Raw genomic sequence first — 23819 nt, 5'->3', positions numbered from 1 at the left:
CCTCTGCTTGCGCGCGTTCACGGGTGTCAAAGTAAGAGCGGTGATGGCGGACGCTAAGGTCAAACGTGCCGGTCGACAGGCCCTACATCAGAGAGGGCACATCCATGTTGACGGAAAAGGGCCAACACCAGTTTGCCTTGTCCATTTTTTCACGTGCGCCCCTTCTCGCCTTAGCGGCACGGCACGGCCATCCAACACGGAGACGGCTCGTCATCAGCTAATATGAAGTGACAAGACGGGAAACATGGTCAGCCTCTGCCAGCGAGGTGCCGTTTCATCTGCCCTTGTTTATTTTTGGGTTTGGCTGTAAAGAAAGAAAGGAAAACAGAGCCCGTGAAAGGTCACATCCAAAATTCAGAGACCAGGGCGGGGGCCTCTTCTCAAGCCTGACGTGAGAATGTTCACCACTCGGGACTGTTTGGATGAATTTGGACTCGGCGGGATGTTGTCGGATTGAGAAATGAATTCAAGCAAATTTGTTCTTGGCCTCTCCGTACTGACCTCGCTACCGATCAACTGAATAATCTCACCACCTAAGACAAAGCCGCATAACCCGAACTTTCTTTACCGAGCGTGGACCCGTTCTGAGGCGAACGTTTCCTCTTAATCCGCTCGATGGGCGCGGACCATGGCTCGGAGCTCAGTTTCGTCTTCTAATAGCCTCGGCTGGGCTTTTTTTTTCTCTCTCCCCGATCCCATTCGTTGCCATTAAATGTCAAATATTTGAACTGCCGCTGACGAGTGTGTAAGAGCGGTTCCGCTGAGCCGCAGGAGGCTCTTTCATCCTTATGTTGCGGCAAAAAAAATTGGCCCCTCAGGTATCAAAATTTCAAGCAAGCCGCCGCATTTCCAGTACTCGCGTTTCCCCGAGGCCCGATCCCTTTTCACTCGGCTTGACGGATGAGAAAACGCAGGTCCCTGCGACACGAATTTCGACGTGTTTTGCCGGAACAGTGGCACGTAAGGCATTCATTGGCTCGAGCTTTCCTGGCCGCTGAGGAGAATTTCCCAGCCTCTTTTTCTTTTCTATTGTGCTACAAGATGGGGCCCCGTTACTCCATGACGGAGGCTCCGAAATGAAAATGCCAGTCAACAAAAGCACTGCGCTTCCAAGTTAATAGCCCGGCATAAAAACACCCGGGGTTGACCTAGATCCTGCGTAATTGTCTCTGCGAGGGCACGCTGTGTATTTCTTTGTTTGCAGGTTTATGCAAAAACAGGGCAAACGCTGAACTTAAAAAGAAAAAGTATATCTATTTGGCAAAAATCGTACTCAAATTAATATCGAAGCGACGTCGCGAGATGATATAAAAATCACGTTTGTATATGTTCACGAGACTCTTCTTGACCCTCCCCCGGTGTACGTATTTATATATTTTGATTAGTGCACGTCAGTCCGGCGCAGCGTTCCTTCCAGGTCGGCCGGGGCCAAGGCATACCGGATAAGAGTCTAGCATCAACAAACACCTTGCGTAGTTTATCACAAAGCAAACAAGACCGGAGTCGGAGGGGATGCCGTCGTCAGCCACCAGCAGAAAGAAAACTTTTAGCCGTCTACATTCCGCAAGCTTAGGAATGTCTGACTTCACTGCCAACCACACATTCGAACAATGGCATCAATTTTCCCTGTTTTCAATACCAACTAAGTACTCGGGGGGTGGGGGGGGGAGTACAGCGGGACACCAGCAGATGCATTTCATGAATGCGAACCCACTCACCCAAAAACCGGGCCTGACAGGTTTTCCAAAACCAAAAAGGCACGAGAAAAGAAATAAAAGCAGGGTACGAAAAGGGGGCACGAAAGGTGAAATGAGGGATGCCAGAGTATCAAAGTAAGCGGCAGGCCGGGTCTCGCCGGCACCTGCTGCTTCCCCAACAGCCAAGTCGAACGCGTTACACGGCCGAACGGCTTCTGTGGATGCACCTTGGGTCGCTCCGCGATTGCTTCCGCAGATGCCCCGAGGTGTGCAGCCTGCACTCACTCATCCCACCAATCAAGTGGCCGTGGGGAGGAAAGGAGCTCTTGGGTGTGCTACAAATCGCTCGAGGACGCCGTTTGCATCATTGGCCGTGTGCATGCTGCCGTTCACGCCGTCGGAGAGGAGTCACGTCGCAGGAAGAGACAAAAGGTGAGTGGGGGGGGAACAAAACACACCCTCAACATGGTTGGAACGACAAACGAACTTTCTGCATTGATTCTTGTTTCTTTGACTCTTTTTACTGTCGCAATTCCAACCCTCCTCCTTGATCCGGGCTTGGGACCGGCAAAAGCCACTCAATAGAAACACTCCGGCGCAGCCACTGAGTTCTTTTTTTTTTTTTTTTTTTTAACTCTTCAAGTTTGGTCGCATTGAAACATCCATCCATTTTCCGAACCGCTTAATCCTCACTAGGGTCGCGGGGGGTGCTGGAGCCTATCCCAGCTGTCTTCGGGCAGTAGGCGGGGGACACCCTGAATCGGTTGCCAGCCAATCGCAGGGCACACAGAGACGAACAACCATCCACACTCACATTCACACCTAGGGACAATTTAGAGCGTACAATCAGGCATTGAAACATTTTAACCTTCATTTTTATTTTTATTTTTTTGCATACATTCCACATGAACAACCAAACTCAAAAGAGACAAGAAAACACATCGCGAGGGCAGTTGAGAAAATGATGGTCACTCATTCTTGGCCCTCATTCAGTTTTATTGTTTTGTTTTTTCAGACCCCCTTCAGGCCGTGAGAGGACCCCCACCCGTGAGCGCTCCGGACGGGAGAGAGTCCCGACAGAATCGCCCGCTGCACGTCGACAACAGTAAGAACGAGACGCGCTTTCACATTAGAATCGCCGATCGCACCGGTTAAAAAAAAAAGTCGCTGGGTTTGTCCTTTGTCGCTTTTGGGGAATCGAAGGGCTCTGAAAACAGTGGATCTGAGACACACACGCTTTCCTACCTGTGATCCATTGGGTCATTGCTTTGGAATGGTGAGACCCCCGTTGCAGATCCGAACTTACTTTGGTGAAACGTGCACACAGTCGAGTTGCCTTTTACAAGAAGACGTTAGCGCAAGCGTTTGGATTGTCCACCTGTGTGCTCAAACCAATGCGGTCTTGGACAGGAAGCGGTAACAAAATCCGCCTGCGAAAAAGAGTAAACATCTGTTTTGTAACTCGGCCACCTCTCACCGGCAACGCGGGCCAGAGCCTGGACGAAGCCCGGGCCCCTTTTGAACATTTTCCACGAGTGTGAGCAGGAGCGCCAATCAGCGGGTGCTTTTTTTGCATTAGCTGAGGAAAATATTAACAAACACTGACGCAAGAAATAAATGCAGGGACATTTGTGTGTGTGGGTGGGGGGCGGCTTACAAGCATGTGCAAAAAGGAAACAAAATCAGAGAGCGTCTTTTACCCACCATACAGTGTACATTAGGGGTGTCCAACGCCTTTTGAGCAAATCCCGCGATCTACCCGTGAGCGCACATGCACAAATACGGTGCCCGGTGAAATCCACAACCGAATATGCTGGGGACAAATAAGCCGGCATTGGCTGAGTCTTCTTTGAATCCAGCGTCAGGTTGGCCGTTTCCCCCAATTTGCTTTGCTTTTGAGCCAACTGGTTTCAAAGTGGAAGGCGGTATATCTTGACCCAAAACGCAAGGCTCTGAAATTTGCCCTTGTTGACATCACAACACAGCATGCAAAGTGCCGTTTCTCCGCCGCCACGTGTTATTTATCAGCGCTCTAAACCAAAGTGTTTTTTTTGTCACACTCAAGACATGAAGTCTCACGTTGGCGAACTCGGTCGGCGATCGTCAAACTGAACACGTGTCCCTCTTTAGCCCCGCCGCATTCCTTTCCGTCCTAGTTGGACCGGTCTGTCCTGATGGCTTCCCCAGCAGGAAGTGGGACGCGTTATTGTGTGCGGTTCCTTTTTTTTGGGGGGGGGGGGCGTTACGGCATGGACCGCCCAAGTTCAAATCAGAATCGCAGGCAGCTTTTACTACAGTCACGAATAACAGCCAAAGACATGATGCGTGTCTTGCTTGAGTAGATTTTCCAGTTTCAAGCACCCCGATGAATTCAGGGCAGAGTTGTGGAGGCGGGTGGGGTGCGGGGATTCCGATGCCCAAACCGTGGCCCTGTCAAAGTACTGCGACAGCCACTCTGACCAACTTTGAAGGCGTCCTTGCCTTCCTTCGCCCTGTTGCTCTCTCGTCTTCATTTGCTCAGCAGTCAACCGCTTCTCTCGGCTCTCCAAAGTCCGATTTGCACTCGGGCGCGTGGCACTTTTTGTCATTCTACCCCACGCGTTCCACCTCACCCGCGTTGTTCTTCTTTCTTCTCCCTCCCCTTCCTTCCTTCCTTCCTTTCACCCACTTTATCAAACACCAAACGATAGAAAGACCGCTTGCATTTTTGAAGGGTGGAAGGGGGGTCGCGATGATGTCGGCGGGCCCCATCCCCGGCACACGGCTCTCGTGACTTCTCCGAAAATGATATTTGGTTCCGCTCCGTCGGTCATATCCTGTGTCCCGGCCGGATATGGCACCGTCATCGGGACCTCATGGAAAGTCCTCGGGCTTGGGATTGCATTGCGCAGTCATGGGAGGAGGGTGCTTTTGAAAGTTCCCTGCTGTTTTGCAGACAAACCTGTTGGGACGCCGTTTGATGCCGGTGTTGCTTTCTGCGGCTTTGGCATTTTGTCACTCCATCGTTGTGAGTGTGCACATGAAAACGATTCTGCCAACTCGATGCCATGAACTCATTCATGACCAGCTCTATTCATTCCCTTCTTTACCCTCCCATGGAGGAAAGACAAAAAAAAAGTCATACCACAAACAAAAACAACCCCCCCCCCAAAAAAAGTTCCATTTTGACTTGAAGGTCGATGAATTTAGCGCTTGAGTGGTCTTTATTTTTCTCAAGCTGCCTTCCCCACGCTTGCGATAAATGCATCAGTCAAGGGCTGACCTCGTTCTTTCTTTGTTGCTCCGTCCTTTGCCAAGACAATGGAGAATTCCAACATTTCAACACTTTTTTCACCCCGGCTCCCATTTCTCAGTTTGCCACCCGCCAGCTCAGACAAAATGTCCAGCGCCTCCATACAATCGGAGAAATCACCTCCGTCAAGCTTCCCTCTTCTGATGAAAGTAGGCGGCAGCGGGCCCGGCAAGGCGCCCTCCTGTCAACAATGCGTAACCAAGAGTCACCCCTCAAATATGCCGCCCCCGCTTCACGCAAATGTGAAAAGCGTCCGTCGCAATTTAGTCACTTCGTGCCACGTAGCGATGTGTGCTTGTGCCATCGCCGTGGAAACGATCGCGTCCCGCCGCGAGAAGCCGACCTCTTGGTCGAGGTGTGAAGGCGTCGTCTGAAACCTGATATGGGTAGGAGTCCTATCGAAATTATGGCAACACAGGATGACGCCACGTGGCATTTTTATAGCAGGAAACAGGGCACTTTGGGCATCACGGGAAAAGAGGCAGGTGTCCAGGCGCCAAAACTTTCGATTTTTGGGTGTGAGAACCAAGAGTTCTTGTGTCATCCAAATCCCACACTAAAAAATATCTTGTTGGGAACATTCCACTGTCTGCCAAGGAGCTCTATGAATCCATAACTCATCGGAGAGCTGAAACATTTCAAGTGATGGGGGCTTTGTCTGACTCTCTTGGAGGTAAATAAAAATCTCCTCCCCGTCTCTCGTAAATGACGTTTTAATGACACAATTCACTCTGCCCGCGTCAGTGACTTCATCGGTTTGGACTTGAGCAGATTTCACACGAGAGCCTCGGCTCACATTCATCATCTTAAATGTGCTGCAAAACTTTCGATAGTTGGACCAGTCCAGCTTATACCAAAACTCCACCAAACCGTCGCATCAAGCACGTCGACATCTTTCCAATGATTTGGTCCACTTTTCGAAGCTTTGCGGATGATTCTTCGCCTCCACGAGACGATATTTGCGTAACGTGATCCACTTTGTTGGAACCAGTCGGGCTGGTGAGCAGAGCAAACGCCCGCGGGCTTTCGCGGATCTCCGCATCGCAGTGATTGCGTGGATGGACGCAGAAAAAAAAAGGAGAGGCTTCAAACGCGCGCGCCCCATCCACGTCTTGCATACCTTGAACCGGATTTCGAATGCGCTTCCCATTGTGGCCGGCGAAGCAGCAGCGACTCGCAAGACACTCGTCATGACGCCCGCACTGAATTGCGCTCCTTTTACCCTAGTTTTTATTTATTCCTTACTGTTTTCTTCGGTACTTTGCGATGAAGACGACGCAGCAGAAGAGCACGCCAAGCACACGTACACGGTGGAAATGTTTACCGAGGCGGTGACCACGGCGCCGCACTTTGTCATGTTTTACGCCCCGTGGTAAGTTCACCCTCCCGCGGCGCGTCGCGAAAGCGTCGTCGAGACACGCGAGCTCGCCGGCGAGTTTGGGCTAGCGAGCTAGCGAGCATAGCGTTAGACGCTAGTAGCCGCTTGGCTGTTTTGCCCCCCCCCCCCCGTTCGATTTGAGCTTGTATTTAGCCTTCAAGCTAATAGCACACCTCCCGGTGACCTCGCGTCAACCAAAGTGGACCGAATATCCTCGCCGTGAAATAACATCGCGTTTTTAATCCACTTTACAGTTTGCTAGTAACCGTTTGAGCCAACCGCTCTCAAGTTACTCGTATTCTTTTTATTTCTTTTATTTTGGAAAGGGTAACCGATGTAGCTGAAAGTTGTGAGTCGGGATGCTGTGTGAGCTCACTGAGCTGACGTGGCACAAGCGGACTTTTTTTTTTTTGTCCTTTGGATTTAACGGCGCTTGCAAACCTAACGTTGCAATTCCGCGACCCGCTTGTTTTCCTGAATCTAATGGGATGGAAAAGCAGTCCTATTTGAATGAATATCGTCTATAACCAAAGTAAAGGGAAAAATGAACAAGTGCTAAATGTTAATTATATTGTTCTGTTCTCACAATTTAGAATAAGAAACGTCTTACTGTATTAAATGTCTCCTGGTTTCGCTCTTTCGTGGATTATTTTAGTCAAGTCAGGCTTTATTTTTTTACAGTAAAACAGTACTGTAAATGGAAAAACGGTGTAATGAAAAATAAATGACAATATTTACTCTTATCGAAAAAGCATTTCCAATCAACAAAAACATACTGTAAATGGGGGGGGGAATCCCCCCCCCCCCATAATAAATCAACCTGTACTTTGCGGCTTTCACTTCTTTGGGGTATTTCTTTGGAACGTCTCTGACATTTGCTCCTCTCACTTTTTCATTCACCTCAAAAGTACACGTTGACATTTGTTCCATTCCACTGTCCATTTCATGAGTCCGTCACGCTACGTGGCAGTATCTCCTAACCCACATTGTGATGCTCTGAAAGACAAACCGCTGCTGCCTTAGAAATGCAGGAAACCTTCCAGCTCGCGCAGTTCGTGCCTCGTATCCGCAGTAGGAATGGGATGGGATCCAATTCTGACGACTAAACTATCACTTTTACGGTATTGCAGTTTTGCCGTTGCAGCTCTACAACAAGGTTTTTTTTTAAATGAGTTTCAACTGAACATATCTATTTGTTAAACCACAAACCATTAACACTGTAATGTGTTACTTGTTTTGAATTCTTTATGGGGTACCAAAAAAAAAACACGTCGAAGTTGAATTCAAATGTACAGTATGCGGTTTGTTCGAGACGAGAGCAACCCTACAGCACATCAATCCTGACGCCCATACATGAAGTGACTCCCCATTTTGTTGTGTGCAGGTGCGCCCATTGTCAGAAGCTGCAGCCGACATGGAATGAATTGGCAGATAAGTACAACAACATGGAAGATCCCCCCGCCTATGTCGTCAAAATAGACTGTGTTCAGAACACCAAGTTCTGCTCCAAAGACCACAACATCCGGAGCTACCCCACGTGAGTTTTTCGCTCCGCGGCTTCACTCTACCGGAAGTTCCCGCCCGATGCAGATTCAACATGAAGTTATTGGAATCGATTGGGATTAAACCACAAAATGACCAAAACCACAGTCTTAGTCTCCACCTCTGCATCCATGACGACATTTAAGTCTCAGTGCCAGATGGGAAATCCTGCTGCATAATCCTACTTGCAACCAATCCGCAATTTATGCAAAGGCGGGGCAAAAGTCTAAAATTCCAAAATTCCCAAGCTCGGCTTCCTGTGAGAAAAATGGCCATACAATTGACATGCATTTTCCAAGCCAAATGGATGAGTGGATTGGTTTATTGTGGGTCTGTGTTGAGAATCCCGATGGAAGATAATTGATTGATTAGCCTCGGTTTTGACATATCGCTAGTGTTGTGCGTTTGAAAATGCCGCGTTGCTCTGCCGATTTTGCTGCCTTTTCACTCCAAATGACAGTTGAAGGTCAATTTTTTTGTGCCGTGGAAAGCCGACTCTCACTCTGTCGCACTTTGTTTGGGTGATTTGTAGGCTGGTGTTGTACAAGCCAGAACAGGCGCCTCTCAAGTACCAGGGCTTGAGAGTATTGGACGCTCTGGAGGAATGGATGTTGAAGAAGCTGGAGACGGACCCGTCCTCCGTAAGTGCTGCTGCGCCACGTCCGCGAGCCGCGTTGCGAGCTGGCCATTGACGGCTTCTCCTTCCGCGTCCCCCCAGGAGGCGGAGCAGGAGCCGGCCGTTCCCCCGGAGCCCAAGGACGGCATGTACGAGCTCACCGCCGGCAACTTCAAGGACCACGTTTCCAAAGGTTGGGCTCCCCTTTCGAACGAGCAAAAACTAAAGCGCCGGCCGGCTCTCTGGCGTCAGCTGAGACGAATCGGAAAACCTGCTCTTCGAGTTCCAACCGTTCCCTTCCTCCTCGCGTCAACCGACGTTTTCTTTGAGTCGATCCCAAGGCAGAGAACGTCTCCACAAAGTCTCCCCCGCTAAGGTTCTCGAGCTCAAATAAGTGAGCGGAAGCGGCATTGTCACGCCCGCCCGTCTCCGTTGGTCCGTCCGTCCTTCCTCTGTTTGCAGCAGAGGAGAAGGAAACGTGGCACCGTTCCAAACTACGGGCTCGCGCGGGTCCATTCTCTCGCCGCCACTGGAATGATGGGCTCCTTCTTTCCTTGTGTTTAGGATTGCATTTCATCAAGTTCTATGCGCCATGGTGCGGCCACTGCAAAGCCATGGTGCCCGCCTGGGACCAGATGGCCTCCGCCTTTGAGCACTCCGAGGACCTCAAAATCGGCAAGGTGGGCGGGCGCATGCTCTTGTGGCAAGGAGCCGCTTGTGCTTTTGTGGGAGTCCTAATGCCAATGTTCCTCTTCAGCTGGACTGCGCCGAACACCACGATCTGTGCGTCATGTTCAGCGTGCGCGGATATCCCACGCTGCTGTTCTTCAAGGGAGGTGACAAGGTATGTTTCCAACCGGCTGCGTCACGTTCCTTCTTAGCGTGCAAGATTTTCAGCTACTCGAGCAGCTACTCCCGAGGTCACGCTTGCCTTCTTGCTTCAAATGGTATCGTCGCTTTCATCCTCGCGGCATTCATTTACAGTGGCGGGAAAAAGTAAGTGACCCCCCCAATTCTGGTTGGCATGTCGATCACGCACAAAGCTTTCAAATCCTCCAACCAATTTGAATGTCCCTCAGAGACAGGGGTGGGCAATTATTTTTTGCATAGGGCCACATGAGAACCAGAAAATATGGAGGGCCGGATCAAAAGGGTGAACTAAATTCGACATAATATTAATTGGATTTCTTTATTTAAAAAGCAGTATTTTGCATTTTTTGGCACGTTTTTCAGACTTTAAGAGTACATTATTCTGTCGTATCGAACGGGATTTGCTTGACTTGGCGCTACTGCGGGCTTCCGTATCGTCTCCCCCTTCCTCCCTATGCTCTGCAACTTCAAGTAACTGTGCCACCTGGCGTTGAAATGCCTGTCATTACAAGTCCAAATGAAATGAATGCAGTCGTTGACATCGAACCTTAATTGTGTACCAACCTTTGGCGGGCCGGATTAAAAAGACCAACGGGCCAGATTTGGCCCGCGGGCCGTAGTTTGCCCACCTCTGCTCAGAGACAACGCACGCAAATGCAACCTGCGCCTTTCAAGCGACAATTCAACTTCCGGTGCGTGATGGAAGAGAGTCTGTCGCGGGCTTTTCTTTTCCGAGCGGCGCCTCCGGTTTTCGACCCAAAGCCGACAGGGCTGGGTATTTTCTTCAGAGGGGAGGACGATCGCCGCGGCAACGAGCCCGAGCTGACGGCTGCCGTGTGTTTCCCACTGCAGATCGAGGTCACGCGCTACAAAGGACAGCGAGACTATGACACCCTCAAGGCATTTGCGGACCAGATGGTGATCGCCGCAAAGACGCCGCCGGAAGAAGCTGAAAAAGACGGCGAGGAAGGAGACCAGGAAGAGCCCAAGGAAGGAGACCAGGAAGAGCCCGAGGAAGGTGCCCAAGGAGGAGCCCGCCAGGAGCCCGCGGATGACAAGGAAGGAGCCCGCGAGGACGCTGACGTCAAAGAGGAGGCAGCCCAGCAGGAGGTCAAGGTGAGCCGCCCGGGCGTCTCCATAGCGAGGACGCCGCCGATCCCACCTGTCTGTTTGCTTCCCGTCTGCAGTCCAACGTCCTACACCTGACGGAGAGCAACTTTGACGAGACCATCTCCAAAGGATTCACTTTTGTCAAGTTCTTCGCTCCCTGGTAGGCTTGATGTCGCCTGAACTCGTTCGTCCCTTGATTTAGCGGCCGCAAACAGTCGTCCATTTCATCCGAGGGTGTCCAAAAAAAAGACCTGACCCCTCATTTAAAATGTGAACATAAAGTGCGCTCATTCCGTTTCTTTTTTTTAATTGAATTGTAAGCCAACTATTTGTGAACATCAAAACGAGTTGAGGCAGTGCACACATGGACCGCATATGTTGTATTTGACCGTGGGAAAAAAAAGTCACTTCATTTCTCGTGAATGAATTTAGTTTGGGGTAGAGGGCGGGGCTTAAAAGTACCGCGACAACCGGACGGGACTCTCGATGGTGTCAATTGTCGGCGGCGCGGATGAGAGCGCAGGGTGGCGCACGCATGCATTCGACGCAGCGATCGACACGTTATGGGTTGTCTTCCCGCGCAGGTGCGGCCACTGCAAGCATCTGGCTCCCGTGTGGGACAAGCTCTCCGCCAAGGACTTTCCTGTTCTGACCAGCATCAAGATCGCCAAAGTGGACTGCACGGTGGAGCGCACGCTCTGCAACAAGTATTCTGTAAGTACGCGCGGGGAAAGCGGAGCGGCCACACCCGCCTTCGGTTGCCATTTGTTAACGAGGGGGCCGAGCCGAGTCCCGGCGTTGCGGCGCGCAAGATGTGACAAACCCGTTTGTTTGTGTTGCCCCTCGTCAGGTGCGAGGTTACCCCACCCTGCTGATGTTCCGCGCCGGCGAGCAGGGCGACAAGTACAGCGGCCCCCGCGACCTGGAGAACCTGCACAAATTCGTCATGAAGCAAGTGAGGGATGAGCTGTGAGGACCCGCGCGTCGGCGTAGCGCCCGTCCGTCCCTCCTGCGGCCAAACCTCGCTCTCCCCTTCCTGCCACGATGGGACAATTCTGGGTCTTTGGGTATTTGTCATTCTTTTAAACTTATGAAGTTTCTGAAGGGGGTCTCGGTTGTTTCCTGACATGATTTATGTAGCTGCTTTTGTTGTTTTTTTTTTAATGTACACGTGGGATCTGTTGTTTGAGTGCAAGCCATGAATTGATGTTGTCTCACCAGCGCTTATGTGACTTAAGTCTCAGGGACGCCCCTCGCAGGAGTCTGACTTGAAGACGTGAACGCAGATCAGCTCCCCCCCCCCCCCCCCCCCACCCCGAAACCACATGCTATTTTCTGCTGCTTCTGTTGATCTGGAAACCCCGAACGGTACTGGCTAACGTCCTCCAGAGGACAACGGTCCGTGTGGGCTAGTTTGTTACAAATATTGCCTTTTTGTTTGCATTCGTGTAAGGAAGTGTTTTCTGTGGCCCAGTGGGGTCAAAGCACTGATTTGGTCACGCCAAAGACACCCCCCCCCCCCCCCCCCCGCCCCCGCCACTACCACTGAAGTCACCCCAGTGAGATGTTGAACAATCCACCTAGTCAGTCAGACAGTCTCAGAACTATTTCCTCATATTTGGACTGTGGAAATGAAATGCGCTGCACATGTTGCTCCTTTGACACCGTTTGTGTGACAAAGTCAAACCAGGTACTGTACACACACACACACACACACACACAGCAGTTTTTGCCAGGAAATCTTTATGACAAGCACATGGTCTACGGAACTCCAGTGACACTTGTTTTTGTGTGTTATGCAGTCATGGGTCGTGCACTGCCCGCAGATTGGTCCCCCTCCAAAATAATGGCAAGTTTAACATGAGATATCATAATAAAAGAAATCTAAAATAGGTTCTTGTGTCTCCATGTGTCTTTTATACGATATACTTTTTGTTTTGGAACAAAAAGTGCAATAAATAAAGTGTGAATGTACAAGTATTTACACAAGAGCAGCCCAGACGTGATGTAAACAGCAGCTTGCCAGAGGTATATTTTGTGTTTGATGATTGGCTAGGCACGTAAGGCTTTGAGCTTCTTCCTGTCGCTATTAGATTTGGCTTTAAATATATCACCTGAAAGACTCCACGGCAACATGTTCAATTTAAAAAAAGCCCTGAAACTTGAGTGAAAGAAAACAAGCGACGGTGATGATTTTTGCACCCTTGACCCAGAAGTGGGCGTGTTGGACGGATAAGGCCCGATTCTTCACTTGTTTGGACCAGAACATCCCTTTCACCGCAACAAATATTGACACGGGAGGGTTTATTTGGAGGAAGCTGTTGCTAAAATAGCATGTGGGTACTTTGGTTCCGTCTATTTGATATTTTGGGAGTGTAAATATAACGACTCTTTGCAATGATGTCAAAGCCATCGGCGGGCACGCTGCTGTCCAACGATGGGAGCAATGGGTTCGTTTGCCAATACAGGACTCACCCGGAACTTTTCCCATTCCCGAGAACAGGCTGGTCTCCCGGAGAGGACTTTGGCCGGCGCTTGCACTCGGAACCGAGTGGAGAAGAACGTTCCGGATGAACGGCCCGTGCGCTGCGAGGACGATCGATTCCACTGTAATGTGTCTGTGAGACAAAATGGGCATTTTTTTTTTTCGGTCCACGCGGGGAACGTGTTGCAAAGAGCGGCCGTCACAGGGTGACTCGACAGGAAGAGGGTGACTCGAGCGCCACGCTCGGTGTTCCTCAGCTGCCGTGAGATGACGCGGGTCATCGCCGCGGAAGCCTTTTCCGAGCGACGCGTGGACAGCGCTGGGATTCTTTGGCGGCGGCGCAGGTCAGTGGCAACCGCAGGCTCGCACCACCATGTTCTTGTATTTCTTCAAAATGACATTGGAGTTGTCGTCAAAGTAGAGCACGGAGATGGCGTGGAGCTTGGTTGGGGCGCAGCAGGGCTTCGGCACGTTCTCGGGATTCATCAGGTGCACCTGAAAGACAAAAACGCTTTATCGTCGCTTCGAGCGCCCCGAGTCTGTCGGCGCATGTGTGGCTTGTACCAGAGTCTGCACGATGGCGTGGTTGGTGGCGTTCATGTGGGCGTTCAGAGGGAAGGAGCACTCCCCGTCGCAATAGTTGGCGGCGTAGCCTTCGGGAGCGATGATCCAATCCTGACGCGATAACGTTCAGATGATTACCCCCCGCCCCCAATCCAATCTTATTCCAGTACAAAGTCGGGCTGGGCTGTGTGAAACGATCTTGAGGCGTAAGATCGAGGTCCGCGTGTCGCATACCTGCCAGCCAAGCTCTCGAAAACTGACGTAGAGCTCGTGTCTTCTGCAGGCCGTCTTCTGATCGCTGCCGTTGTAGTCTGAGAGAGAGAGAAAAAAAATGATCATCACTTTGTTCATCAACATTAGAAGTACAGTATTCAAAGTGTTCTTTCTGTCAGTCTCTTTTCAAAACACAAAATGCTTCATTTCGTGTCCGGACACGAGGAACTGATTTTTCAGCCATTTTGTCATTTCCAAGAATCAACATTTTAAACAGAGACATAGATGTAAACGCTCACGCACTCACGCACACACACACAAGGCGTTTTTAACCAATAAAACGACCAAGTGTACAGTAAGAAAATTTTAGCCCCAAAAAAGGTCAACCATGTAAAGTAAAGCCTTTTTAGTCCAACAAAAAGACAACGATGTGTAGTAAAGCGTTTTTAGCCCCCCAAAAAAGTCGACCATGTACAGAAAGTAAATTTTAGCCCCAAAAAAGGTCGACCATGTAGAATTCGGCGTTTTTAGCCCCAAAAAAGACAACCGTGTATAGTAAGGCGTTTTTAGCCCCAAAAAAGACAACCGTGTATAGTAAGGCGTTTTTAGCCCCAAAAAAGACAACCGTGTATAGTAAGGCGTTTTTAGCCCCCAAAAAAGACGACCATGTACAGGACTGCATTTTTAGCCACAAAAAAAGACGACCGTGGAAAGTAGGGCGTTTTTAAACCAAAAAAAGACAACCATGTATAGGAAGGCGTTTTTAGCCCCAAAAAAAGACGACCATGGAGAGTCAAGCGTTTTTAGTCCAAAAAAAGACGACCATGTAGAGTAAAGCGTTTTTAGCCCCAAAAAATCTCGACCATGCATAGTAAAGCATTTTCAGTCCAAAAAAAGACGACCATGTATAGTAAGGCGTTTTTAGTCCAAAAAAAGACGACAAACATGTTTAGTAAAGCGTTTTTAGTCCAACAAAAAGACAACCATGTATACTAAAGCGTTTTTAGTCCAGAAAAAGATGACCATGTATAGTAAGACGTTTTTAGTCCAAAAAAAGACAACCATGTATAGTAAGACGTTTTTAGTCCAAAAAAAGACAACCATGTATAGTAAGACGTTTTTAGTCCAAAAAAAGACGACCATTTATACTAAAGCATTTTTAGTCCAGAAAAAGACGACCATGTATAGTAAGACGTTTTTAGTCCAAAAAAAGACGACCATGTATAGTAAGACGTTTATAGTCCAGAAAAAGACAACCATTTATAGTAAGACGTTTTTAGTCCAAAAAAAGACGACCATGTATACTAAAGCGTTTTTAGTCCAGAAAAAGACGACCATGTATAGTAAGACGTTTTTAGTCCAAAAAAAGAGGACCATGTAAAGTAAGACGTTTTTAGTCCAAAAAAAGACGACCATGTATACTAAAGCGTTTTTAGTCCAGAAAAAGACGACCATGTATAGTAAGACATTTTTAGTCCAAAAAAAGACGACCATGTATAGTAAGACGTGTTTAGTCCAAAAAAAGACGACCATGTATACTAAAGCGTTTTTCGTCCAGAAAAAGACGACCATGTATACTAAAGCGTTTTTAGTCCAGAAAAAGACGACCATGTATAGTAAGACGTTTTTAGTCCAAAAAAAGACGACCATGTATAGTAAGACGTTTATAGTCCAGAAAAAGACGACCATTTATAGTAAGACGTTTTTAGTCCAAAAAAAGACGACCATGTATACTAAAGCGTTTTTAGTCCAGAAAAAGACGACCATGTATAGTAAGACGTTTTTAGTCCAAAAAAAGAGGACCATGTAAAGTAAGACGTTTTTAGTCCAAAAAAAGACGACCATGTATACTAAAGCGTTTTTAGTCCAGAAAAAGACGACCATGTATAGTAAGACATTTTTAGTCCAAAAAAAGACGACCATGTATAGTAAGACGTGTTTAGTCCAAAAAAAGACGACCATGTATACTAAAGCGTTTTTCGTCCAGAAAAAGACGACCATGTATACTAAAGCGTTTTTAGTCCAGAAAAAGACGACCATGTATAGTAAGACGTTTTTAGTCCAAAAAAAGACGACCATGTATAGTAAGACGTTTTTAGTCCCAAAAAAGACGACCATGTATAGTAAGACGTTTTTAGTCCAAAAAAAGACATAGTATAGTAAGGCATTTTAGCCCGAAAAAAACGACAGTCTAGTAAGGCGTTTTTAGCCTGAAAAAAACGACATAATACAGTAAGGAGTTTTTGGCCCGGAAAAAAAGACATAGTATAGTAAGGCATTGTTAGCCCGAAAAAAACGTCATAGTATAGTAAGGCGTTTTTGGCCCGGAAAAAAACTACATAGTATAGTAAGGCGTTTTTAGCCCGAAAAAAACGACATAGTGTAGTAAGGCGTTTTTGGCCCGAAAAAAAACGACAGTATAGTAAGGCGTTTTTAGCCGAAAAAAACGACATAGTACAGTAAGGCGTTTTTGGCCCGGAAAAAAAAGACATAGTACAGTAAGGCGTTGTTAGCCCGAAAAAACAACAACATAGTATAGTAAGGCGTTTTTAGCCGAAAAAATGACCATGTATAGTAAGGCGTTTTTAGCCCAAAAAAACGACCATGTATAGTAAGGCGTTTTTAGCCCAAAAAAACGACCATGTATAGTAAGGCGTTTTTAGCCCGAAAAAAACGACACAGTATAGTAAGGCGTTTTTAGCCCGAAAAAACGACCATGTATAGTAAGGCGTTTTTTGCCCAAAAAAACGACATAGTATAGTAAGGCGTTTTTAGCCCGAAGAAAACGACATAGTATAGTAAGGTGTTTTTGGCCCGAAAAAACGACCATGTATAGTAAGGCGTTTTTGGCCCGGAAAAAAACGACATAGTATAGTAAGGCGTTTTTAGCCCGAAAAAAACGACATAGTATAGTAAGGCGTTTTTGGCCCGGAAAAAAACGACATAGTATGGTAAGGCGTTTATAGCCCGAAAAAAACGACATAGTATAGTAAGGCGTTTTTGGCCCGAAAAAAACGACATAGTATAGGAAGGCGTTTTTGGCCCGAAAAAAACGACATAGTATAGTAAGGCGTTTTTAGCCCGAAAAAAACGACATAGTATAGTAAGGCGTTTTTGGCCCGGAAAAAAACGACATAGTATGGTAAGGCGTTTTTGGCCCGGAAAAAAAGACCATGTATAGTAAGGCGTTTTTAGCCCAAAAAAACGACCATGTATAGTAAGGCGTTTTTGGCCCGGAAAAAAACAACATAGTATAGTAGGGCGTTTTTAGCCCGAAAAAAACGACATAGTATAGTAAGGCGTTTTTGGCCCGGAAAAAAACGACATAGTATAGTAAGGCGTTTTTAGCCCGAAAAAAACGACAGTATAGTAAGGCGTTTTGAGCCGAAAAAAACGACATAGTATAGTAAGGCATTTTTAGCCCGAAAAAAATGACATAGTACAGTAAGGCGTTTTTGGCCCGGAAAAAAAGACATAGTACAGTAAGGCGTTGTTAGCCCGAAAAAAAAACAACATAGTATAGGAAGGCGTTTTTGGCCCGAGAAAAACGACATAGTATATAGTAAGGCGTTTTTAGCCCGAAAAGAACCGACATAGTATAGTAAGGCGTTTTTGGCCCGAAAAAAACGTCATAGTATAGTAAGGCGTTTTTGGCCCGAAAAAAACGCCATAGTATAGTAAGTCGTTTTTGGCCCGGAAAAAAACGACATAGTATGGTAAGGCGTTTTTAGCCGAAAAAATGACCATTTTAGCCCAAAAAAACGACCATGTATAGTAAGGCGTTTTTGGCCCGGAAAAAAACGACATAGTATAGTAGGGCGTTTTTAGCCCGAAAAAAACGACATAGTATAGTAAGGCGTTTTTGGCCCGGAAAAAAACTACATAGTATAGTAAGGCGTTTTTAGCCCGAAAAAAACGACATAGTGTAGTAAGGCGTTTTTGGCCCGAAAAAAACGACAGTATAGTAAGGCGTTTTTAGCCGAAAAAAACGACATAGTACAGTAAGGCGTTTTTGGCCCGGAAAAAAAGACATAGTACAGTAAGGCGTTGTTAGCCCGAAAAAAAAACAACATAGTATAGTAAGGCGTTTTTGGCCCGAGAAAAACGACATAGTATAGTAAGGCGTTTTTAGCCCGAAAAGAACCGACATAGTATATATAGTAAGGCGTTTTTGGCCCGAAAAAAACGACATAGTATAGTAAGGCGTTTTTGGCCCGGAAAAAAACGACATAGTATAGTAAGGCGTTTTTTAGCCCAAAAAACCCCCGACATAGTATAGTAAGGCGTTTTTTAGCCCAAAAAGAAACGACATAGTATAGTAAGGCGTTTTTAGCCCGAAAAAAAACGACATAGTATAGTAAGAAGTTTTTGGCCCGAAAAAAACAACAGTATAGTAAAGCGTTTCTGGCCCGAAAAAAACGACATAGTATAGTAAGGCGTTTTTGGCCCGAAAAAATGCCATAGTATAGTAAGGCGTTTTTGGCCCGAAAAAAACGACAGTATTATAGTAAGGTGTTTTTGGCCCGAAAAAAAGGACATAGTACAGTAAGTCGTTTTTAGCCCAAAAAAACGACCATGTATAGTAAGGCGTTTTTAGCCAAAAAAAACGACATAGTATAGGAAGGCGTTTTTAGCCCGAAAAAACGACCATGTATAGTAAGGCGTTTTTAGCCCAAAAAAACGACCATGTATAGTAAGGTGTTTTTGGCCCGGAAAAAAACGACATAGTATAGTAAGGTGTTTTTGGCCCGAAAAAAACGACATAGTATAGTAAGGCGTTTTTGGCCGGAAAAAAACGACATAGTATAGTAAGGCGTTTGTGGCCCGAAAAAAAAAGACATAGTATAGTAAGGCGTTTTTAGCCCGAAAAAAAAGACATAGTATAGTAAGGCGTTTTTAGCCCGAAAAAAACGACATAGTATAGTAAGGCGTTTTTGGCCCGAAAAAAACGACATAGTATATATAGTAAGGCGTTTTTAGCCCGAAAAAAACGACATAGTATAGTAAGGCATTTTTGCCCCGAAAAAAACGAAATAGTATAGTAAGGCGTTTTTAGCCTGAAAAAAAAACGACAGTATAGTAAGGCGTTTTTGGCCCAAGAAAAACGACATAGTATAGTAAGGCGTTTTTAGCCCGAAAAAAACGACATAGTATAGTAAGACGTTTTTAGCCCGAAAAAAACGACATAGTATAGTAAGGCATTTTTAGCCGAAAAAAACGACCATGTATAGTAAGGTGTTTTTAGCCCAAAAAAAACGACATAGTATAGTAAGGCGTTTTTGGCCCGAAATAAAAGACATAGTATAGTAAGGCGTTTTTGGCCCAAGAAAAACGACAAAGTATAGTAAGGCGTTTTTAGGCCGAAAAAACGACATAGTATAGTAAGGCGTTTTTAAGCCGAAAAAAACTACATAGTATAGTAAGGCGTTTTTAGCCCGAAAAAAACGACACAGTATAGTAAGGCGTTTTTAAGCCGAAAAAAACGACATAGTATAGTAAGGCGTTTTTTGCACGAAAAAAACGACATAGTATAGTAAGGTGTTTTTAAGCCGAAAAAAACGACATAGTATATTAAGGCGTTTTTAGCCCGAAAAAAACGACATAGTATAGTAATGCGTTTTCAGGCCGAAAAAACAACATAGTATAGTAATGCGTTTTTTGCCCGAAAAAAAACGACATAGTATAGTAAGGCGTTTTTTGCACGAGAAAACGACATAGTATAGTAAGGCGTTTTTAGCCCGGAAAAAACGACATAGTATAGTAAGGCGTTTTTGGCCCGAGAAAAACGACATAGTATAGTAAGGCGTTTTTAGCCCGAAAAAAAACGACATAAGGCGTATTTAGCTGAAAAAATGACCATGTATAGTAAGGCGTTTTTAGCCCAAAAAAACGACCATGTATAGTAAGGCGTTTTTAGCCCAAAAAATGACATTTTGACAATGTCATTTTTTTCGGGCTAAAAATGCCTTACTATACTATGTCGTTTTTTTTGGGCTAAAAACGTCTTACTATATATACTATGTCGTTTTTTTCGGGCGAAAAAACGCCTTACTATACTGTCGTTTTTTTCGGGCTAAAAATGCCTTACTATACTGTCTTTTTTTTTGGGCCAAAAACGCCTTACTATATATACTATGTCGTTTTTTTCGGGCCAAAAACGCCTTACTATACTATGTCGTTTTTTTCGGGCCAAAAACGCCTTACTATATATTCTATGTCGTTTTTTTGGGCTAAAAATGCCTTACTATACATGTACATGGTCGTTTTTTTCGGCTAAAAACGCCTTAATATCCATGGTCGTTTTTTTCGGTTAAAAACGCCTTACTATACATGGTCGTTTTTTTTCGGGCAAAAACGCCTTACAATACATGGTCGTTTTTTTCGGCTAAAAACGCCTTACTATACTATGTCGTTTTTTCCGGGCGAAAAAAACGCCTTACTATACTGTGTCGTTTTTTTGGGGCCAAAAACGCCTTACTATATATTCTATGTCGTTTTTTTGGGCTAAAAACGCCTTACTATACTATGTCATTTTTTTGGGGCCAAAAACGCCTTACTATATATACTATGTCGTTTTTTTCGGGCCAAAAACGCCTTACTATACTATGTCATTTTTTTCGGGCCAAAACGCCTTATTATACTATGTCGTTTTTTTCGAGCCAAAAACTCCTTACTATACTATGTCGTTTTTTTCGGGCGAAAAACGCCTTACTATACATGGTTGTCTTTTTTCGGGCTAAATACGCCTTACTATACTATGTCATTTTTTTCGGGCCAAAAACGCCTTACTATACTATGTCGTTTTTTTCGGGCTAAAAACGTCTTACTATACTATGCGTATTTTTCGGCTAAAAACGCCTTACTATATATACTATGTCGTTTTTTTCGGGCTAAAAACACCTTACTATACTATGTCGTTTTTTTTCGGGCAAAAAACGCCTTACTATCCTATGTCATTTTTTTCGGGCAAAAAACGCCTTACTATACTATGTCGTTTTTCTCGGGCCAAAAACGCCTTACTATACTATGTCGTTTTTTTGGGCTAAAAATGCCTTACTATATACATGGTCGTTTTTTTCGGGCCAAAACGCCGTACTATACTATGTCGTTTTTTTCGGGCCAAAAACGCCTTACTATACTATGTCGTTTTTTTCGGGCTAAAAACGCCTTACTATATCTATGTCGTTTTTTTCGGGGCTAAAAACGCCTTACTATACTATGTCGTTTTTTTCGGGCCAAAAACGCCTTACTATACATGGTTGTCTTTTTTTGGACTAAAAACGCCTTACTATACTATGTCATTTTTTTCGGGCCAAAAACGCCTTACTATACTATGTCGTTTTTTTCGGGCTAAAAACGCCTTACTATACTATGTCGTTTTTTTCGGGCTAAAAACGTCTTACTCTACTGTGCGTTTTTTTCGGCTAAAAAAACCTTACTATATATACTATGTCATTTTTTTCGGGCCAAAAACGCCTTACTATACTATGTCGTTTTTTTCGGGCTAAAAACGCCTTACTATACTATGTCGTTTTTTTCGGGCTAAAAACGTCTTACTCTACTGTGCGTTTTTTTCGGCTAAAAAAACCTTACTATATATACTATGTCGTTTTTTCGGGCTAAATACGCCTTACTATACTATGTCGTTTTTTTCGGGCTAAAAACGCCTTACTATACTATGTCGTTTTTTTTCGGGCCAAAACGTCTTACTATACTATGTCATTTTTTTCGGGCGAAAAAACGCCTTAATGTACTATGTCGTTTTTTTCGGGCTAAAAACGCCTTACTATACTATGTCGTTTTTTTCGGGCCAAAAACGCCTTACTATATATACTATGTCATTTTTTTCGGGCTAAAAACACCTTACTATATACTATGTCGTTTTTTTCGGCTAAAAACGCCTTACTATACTATGTCGTTTTTTTCGGGCTAAAAACGCCTTACTATATATACTATGTCGTTTTTTTCGGGCCAAAAACGCCTTACTATACTATGTCGTTTTTTCGGGCTAAAAACGCCTTACTATACTATGTCGTTTTTTTCGGGCTAAAAACGTCTTACTCTACTGTGCGTTTTTTTCGGCTAAAAAAACCTTACTATATATACTATGTCGTTTTTTTCGGGCCAAAAACGCCTTACTATACTATGTCGTTTTTTTCGGGCTAAAAACGCCTTACTATACTATGTCGTTTTTTCGGGCTAAATACGCCTTACTATACTATGTCGTTTTTTTCGGGCTAAAAACGCCTTACTATACTATGTTGTTTTTTTTCGGGCCAAAACGGCTTACTATACTATGTCATTTTTTTCGGGCGAAAAAACGCCTTAATGTACTATGTCGTTTTTTTCGGGCTAAAAACGCCTTACTATACTATGTCGTTTTTTTTGGGCTAAAAACGTCTTACTATACTATGCGTTTTTTTCGGGCCAAAAACGCCTTACTATATATACTATGTCATTTTTTTCGGGCTAAAAACACCTTACTATACTATGTCGTTTTTTTTCGGGCAAAAAACGCCTTACTATCCTATGTCATTTTTTTCGGGCAAAAAACGCCTTACTATACTATGTCGTTTTTCTCGGGCCAAAAACGCCTTACTATACTGTGTCGTTTTTTGGGCTAAAAAGGCCTTACTATATACATGGTCGTTTTTTTCGGGCCAAAACGCCTTACTATACTATGTCGTTTTTTTCGGGCCAAAAACGCCTTACTATACTATGTCGTTTTTTTCGGGCTAAAAACGCCTTACTATATCTATGTCGTTTTTTTCGGGGCTAAAAACGCCTTACTATACTATGTCGTTTTTTTCGGGCCAAAAACGCCTTACTATACATGGTTGTCTTTTTTTGGACTAAAAACGCCTTACTATACTATGTCTTTTTTTTCGGGCCAAAAACGCCTTACTATACTATGTCGTTTTTTTCGGGCTAAAAACGCCTTACTATACTATGTCGTTTTTTTCGGGCTAAAAACGTCTTACTCTACTGTGCGTTTTTTTCGGCTAAAAAAACCTTACTATATATACTATGTCGTTTTTTTCGGGCCAAAAACGCCTTACTATACTATGTCGTTTTTTTCGGGCTAAAAACGCCTTACTATACTATGTCATTTTTTCGGGCTAAATACGCCTTACTATACTATGTCGTTTTTTTCGGGCCAAAAACGCCTTAATGTACTATGTCGTTTTTTTCGGGCTAAAAACGCCTTACTATACTATGTCGTTTTTTTTGGGCTAAAAACGTCTTACTATACTATGCGTTTTTTTCGGGCCAAAAACGCCTTACTATATATACTATGTCATTTTTTTCGGGCTAAAAACACCTTACTATATACTATGTCGTTTTTTTCGGCTAAAAACGCCTTACTATACTATGTCGTTTTTTTCGGGCTAAAAACGCCTTACTATATATACTATGTCGTTTTTTTCGGGCCAAAAACGCCTTACTATACTATGTCATTTTTTTCGGGCCAAAAATGGCTTACTATACTATGTCGTTTTTTTTGGGCCAAAAACGCCTGACTATACTATGTCGTTTTTTTCGGGCCAAAAACGCCTTACTATACTATGTCGTTTTGTTCGGGCGAAAACATCTTACTATACATGGTTATCTTTTTTTGGACTAAAAGCGCCTTACTATACTATGTCGTTTTTCTCGGGCCAAAAACGGCTTACTATACTATGTCGTTTTTTTGGCTAAAAACGCCTTACTGTACATGGTCGTCTTTTTTTGGGGCTAAAAACGCCTTACTATACATGGTCGTATTTTTCAGCTAAAAACGCCTTACTATACATGGTCGTTTTTTCGGCTAAAAATGCCTTACTATACATGGTCGTGTTTTTTTTTGGTTAAAAACGCCTTACAATACATGGTCGTTTGTTTCGGCTAAAAACGCCTTACTATACATGGTCGTTTTTTCGGTTAAAAACGCCTTACAATACATGGTCGTTTGTTTCGGCTAAAAACGCCTTACTATACATGGTCGTTTTTTCGCCTAAAAACGGCTTACTATACATGGTCGTTTGTTTCGGCTAAAAACGCCTTACTATACA

The 23819-nt window shown here is 45.0% G+C and overlaps 2 protein-coding genes across 3 annotated transcripts in view; one reads left to right on the top strand and one right to left on the bottom strand.

Moving 5' to 3' along the window:
- Positions 1-1665: 1665 nt before the first annotated feature.
- On the top strand, positions 1666-12399 carry txndc5 (thioredoxin domain containing 5). 2 transcript variants are annotated; one of them, XM_086101293.1, is made up of 11 exons: positions 1666-2129; positions 2713-2802; positions 7752-7904; positions 8442-8550; positions 8628-8718; positions 9090-9205; positions 9283-9369; positions 10248-10511; positions 10583-10665; positions 11090-11219; positions 11356-12399. In XM_086101293.1, the coding sequence occupies exons 1-11, from the start codon at positions 1954-1956 to the stop codon at positions 11476-11478; spliced, it is 1422 nt and encodes a 473-aa protein (XP_085957419.1). In that variant the 5' UTR covers positions 1666-1953; the 3' UTR covers positions 11479-12399. The 2 variants fall into 2 exon arrangements, with proteins under 2 accessions (XP_085957419.1, XP_085957418.1); XM_086101292.1 differs by lacking the exons at positions 1666-2129; positions 2713-2802 and adding an exon at positions 6088-6361.
- bmp6 (bone morphogenetic protein 6) overlaps positions 12232-23819 on the bottom strand; it is a 25796-nt gene continuing 14208 nt past the window's right edge. Inside the window, exons 5-7 of the mRNA XM_086101294.1 lie at positions 13789-13865; positions 13555-13665; positions 12232-13485 (exon numbers count right to left, since the gene is read on the bottom strand). Coding sequence (XP_085957420.1) covers positions 13336-13485; positions 13555-13665; positions 13789-13865 — 338 coding nt within the window. The 3' untranslated portion in view covers positions 12232-13335. The remainder of the gene's footprint in view (positions 13486-13554; positions 13666-13788; positions 13866-23819) is intronic.

This window comes from Hippocampus guttulatus, chromosome 21 (assembly GCF_054856545.1).
Source record: "Hippocampus guttulatus isolate MCC_2025c chromosome 21, RoL_Hgut_1.0, whole genome shotgun sequence".
In the NCBI taxonomy this organism is placed as follows: domain Eukaryota; kingdom Metazoa; phylum Chordata; class Actinopteri; order Syngnathiformes; family Syngnathidae; genus Hippocampus; species Hippocampus guttulatus.
The sequence above is the reverse complement of the archived record's forward strand: the minus strand, read 5'-3'. Positions and strand labels throughout refer to the sequence as shown.

Bases quoted from the DNA above. Each gene is read 5' to 3' on its own strand.
- txndc5 (XM_086101293.1), top strand. From the start codon at position 1,954: ATGCCCCGAGGTGTGCAGCCTGCACTCACTCATCCCACCAATCAAGTG. The intron at 7,905-8,441 runs GTGAGTTTTTCG...GGTGATTTGTAG, and splicing joins AACATCCGGAGCTACCCCAC to GCTGGTGTTGTACAAGCCAG. The intron at 10,512-10,582 runs GTGAGCCGCCCG...TCCCGTCTGCAG, and splicing joins CAGCCCAGCAGGAGGTCAAG to TCCAACGTCCTACACCTGAC.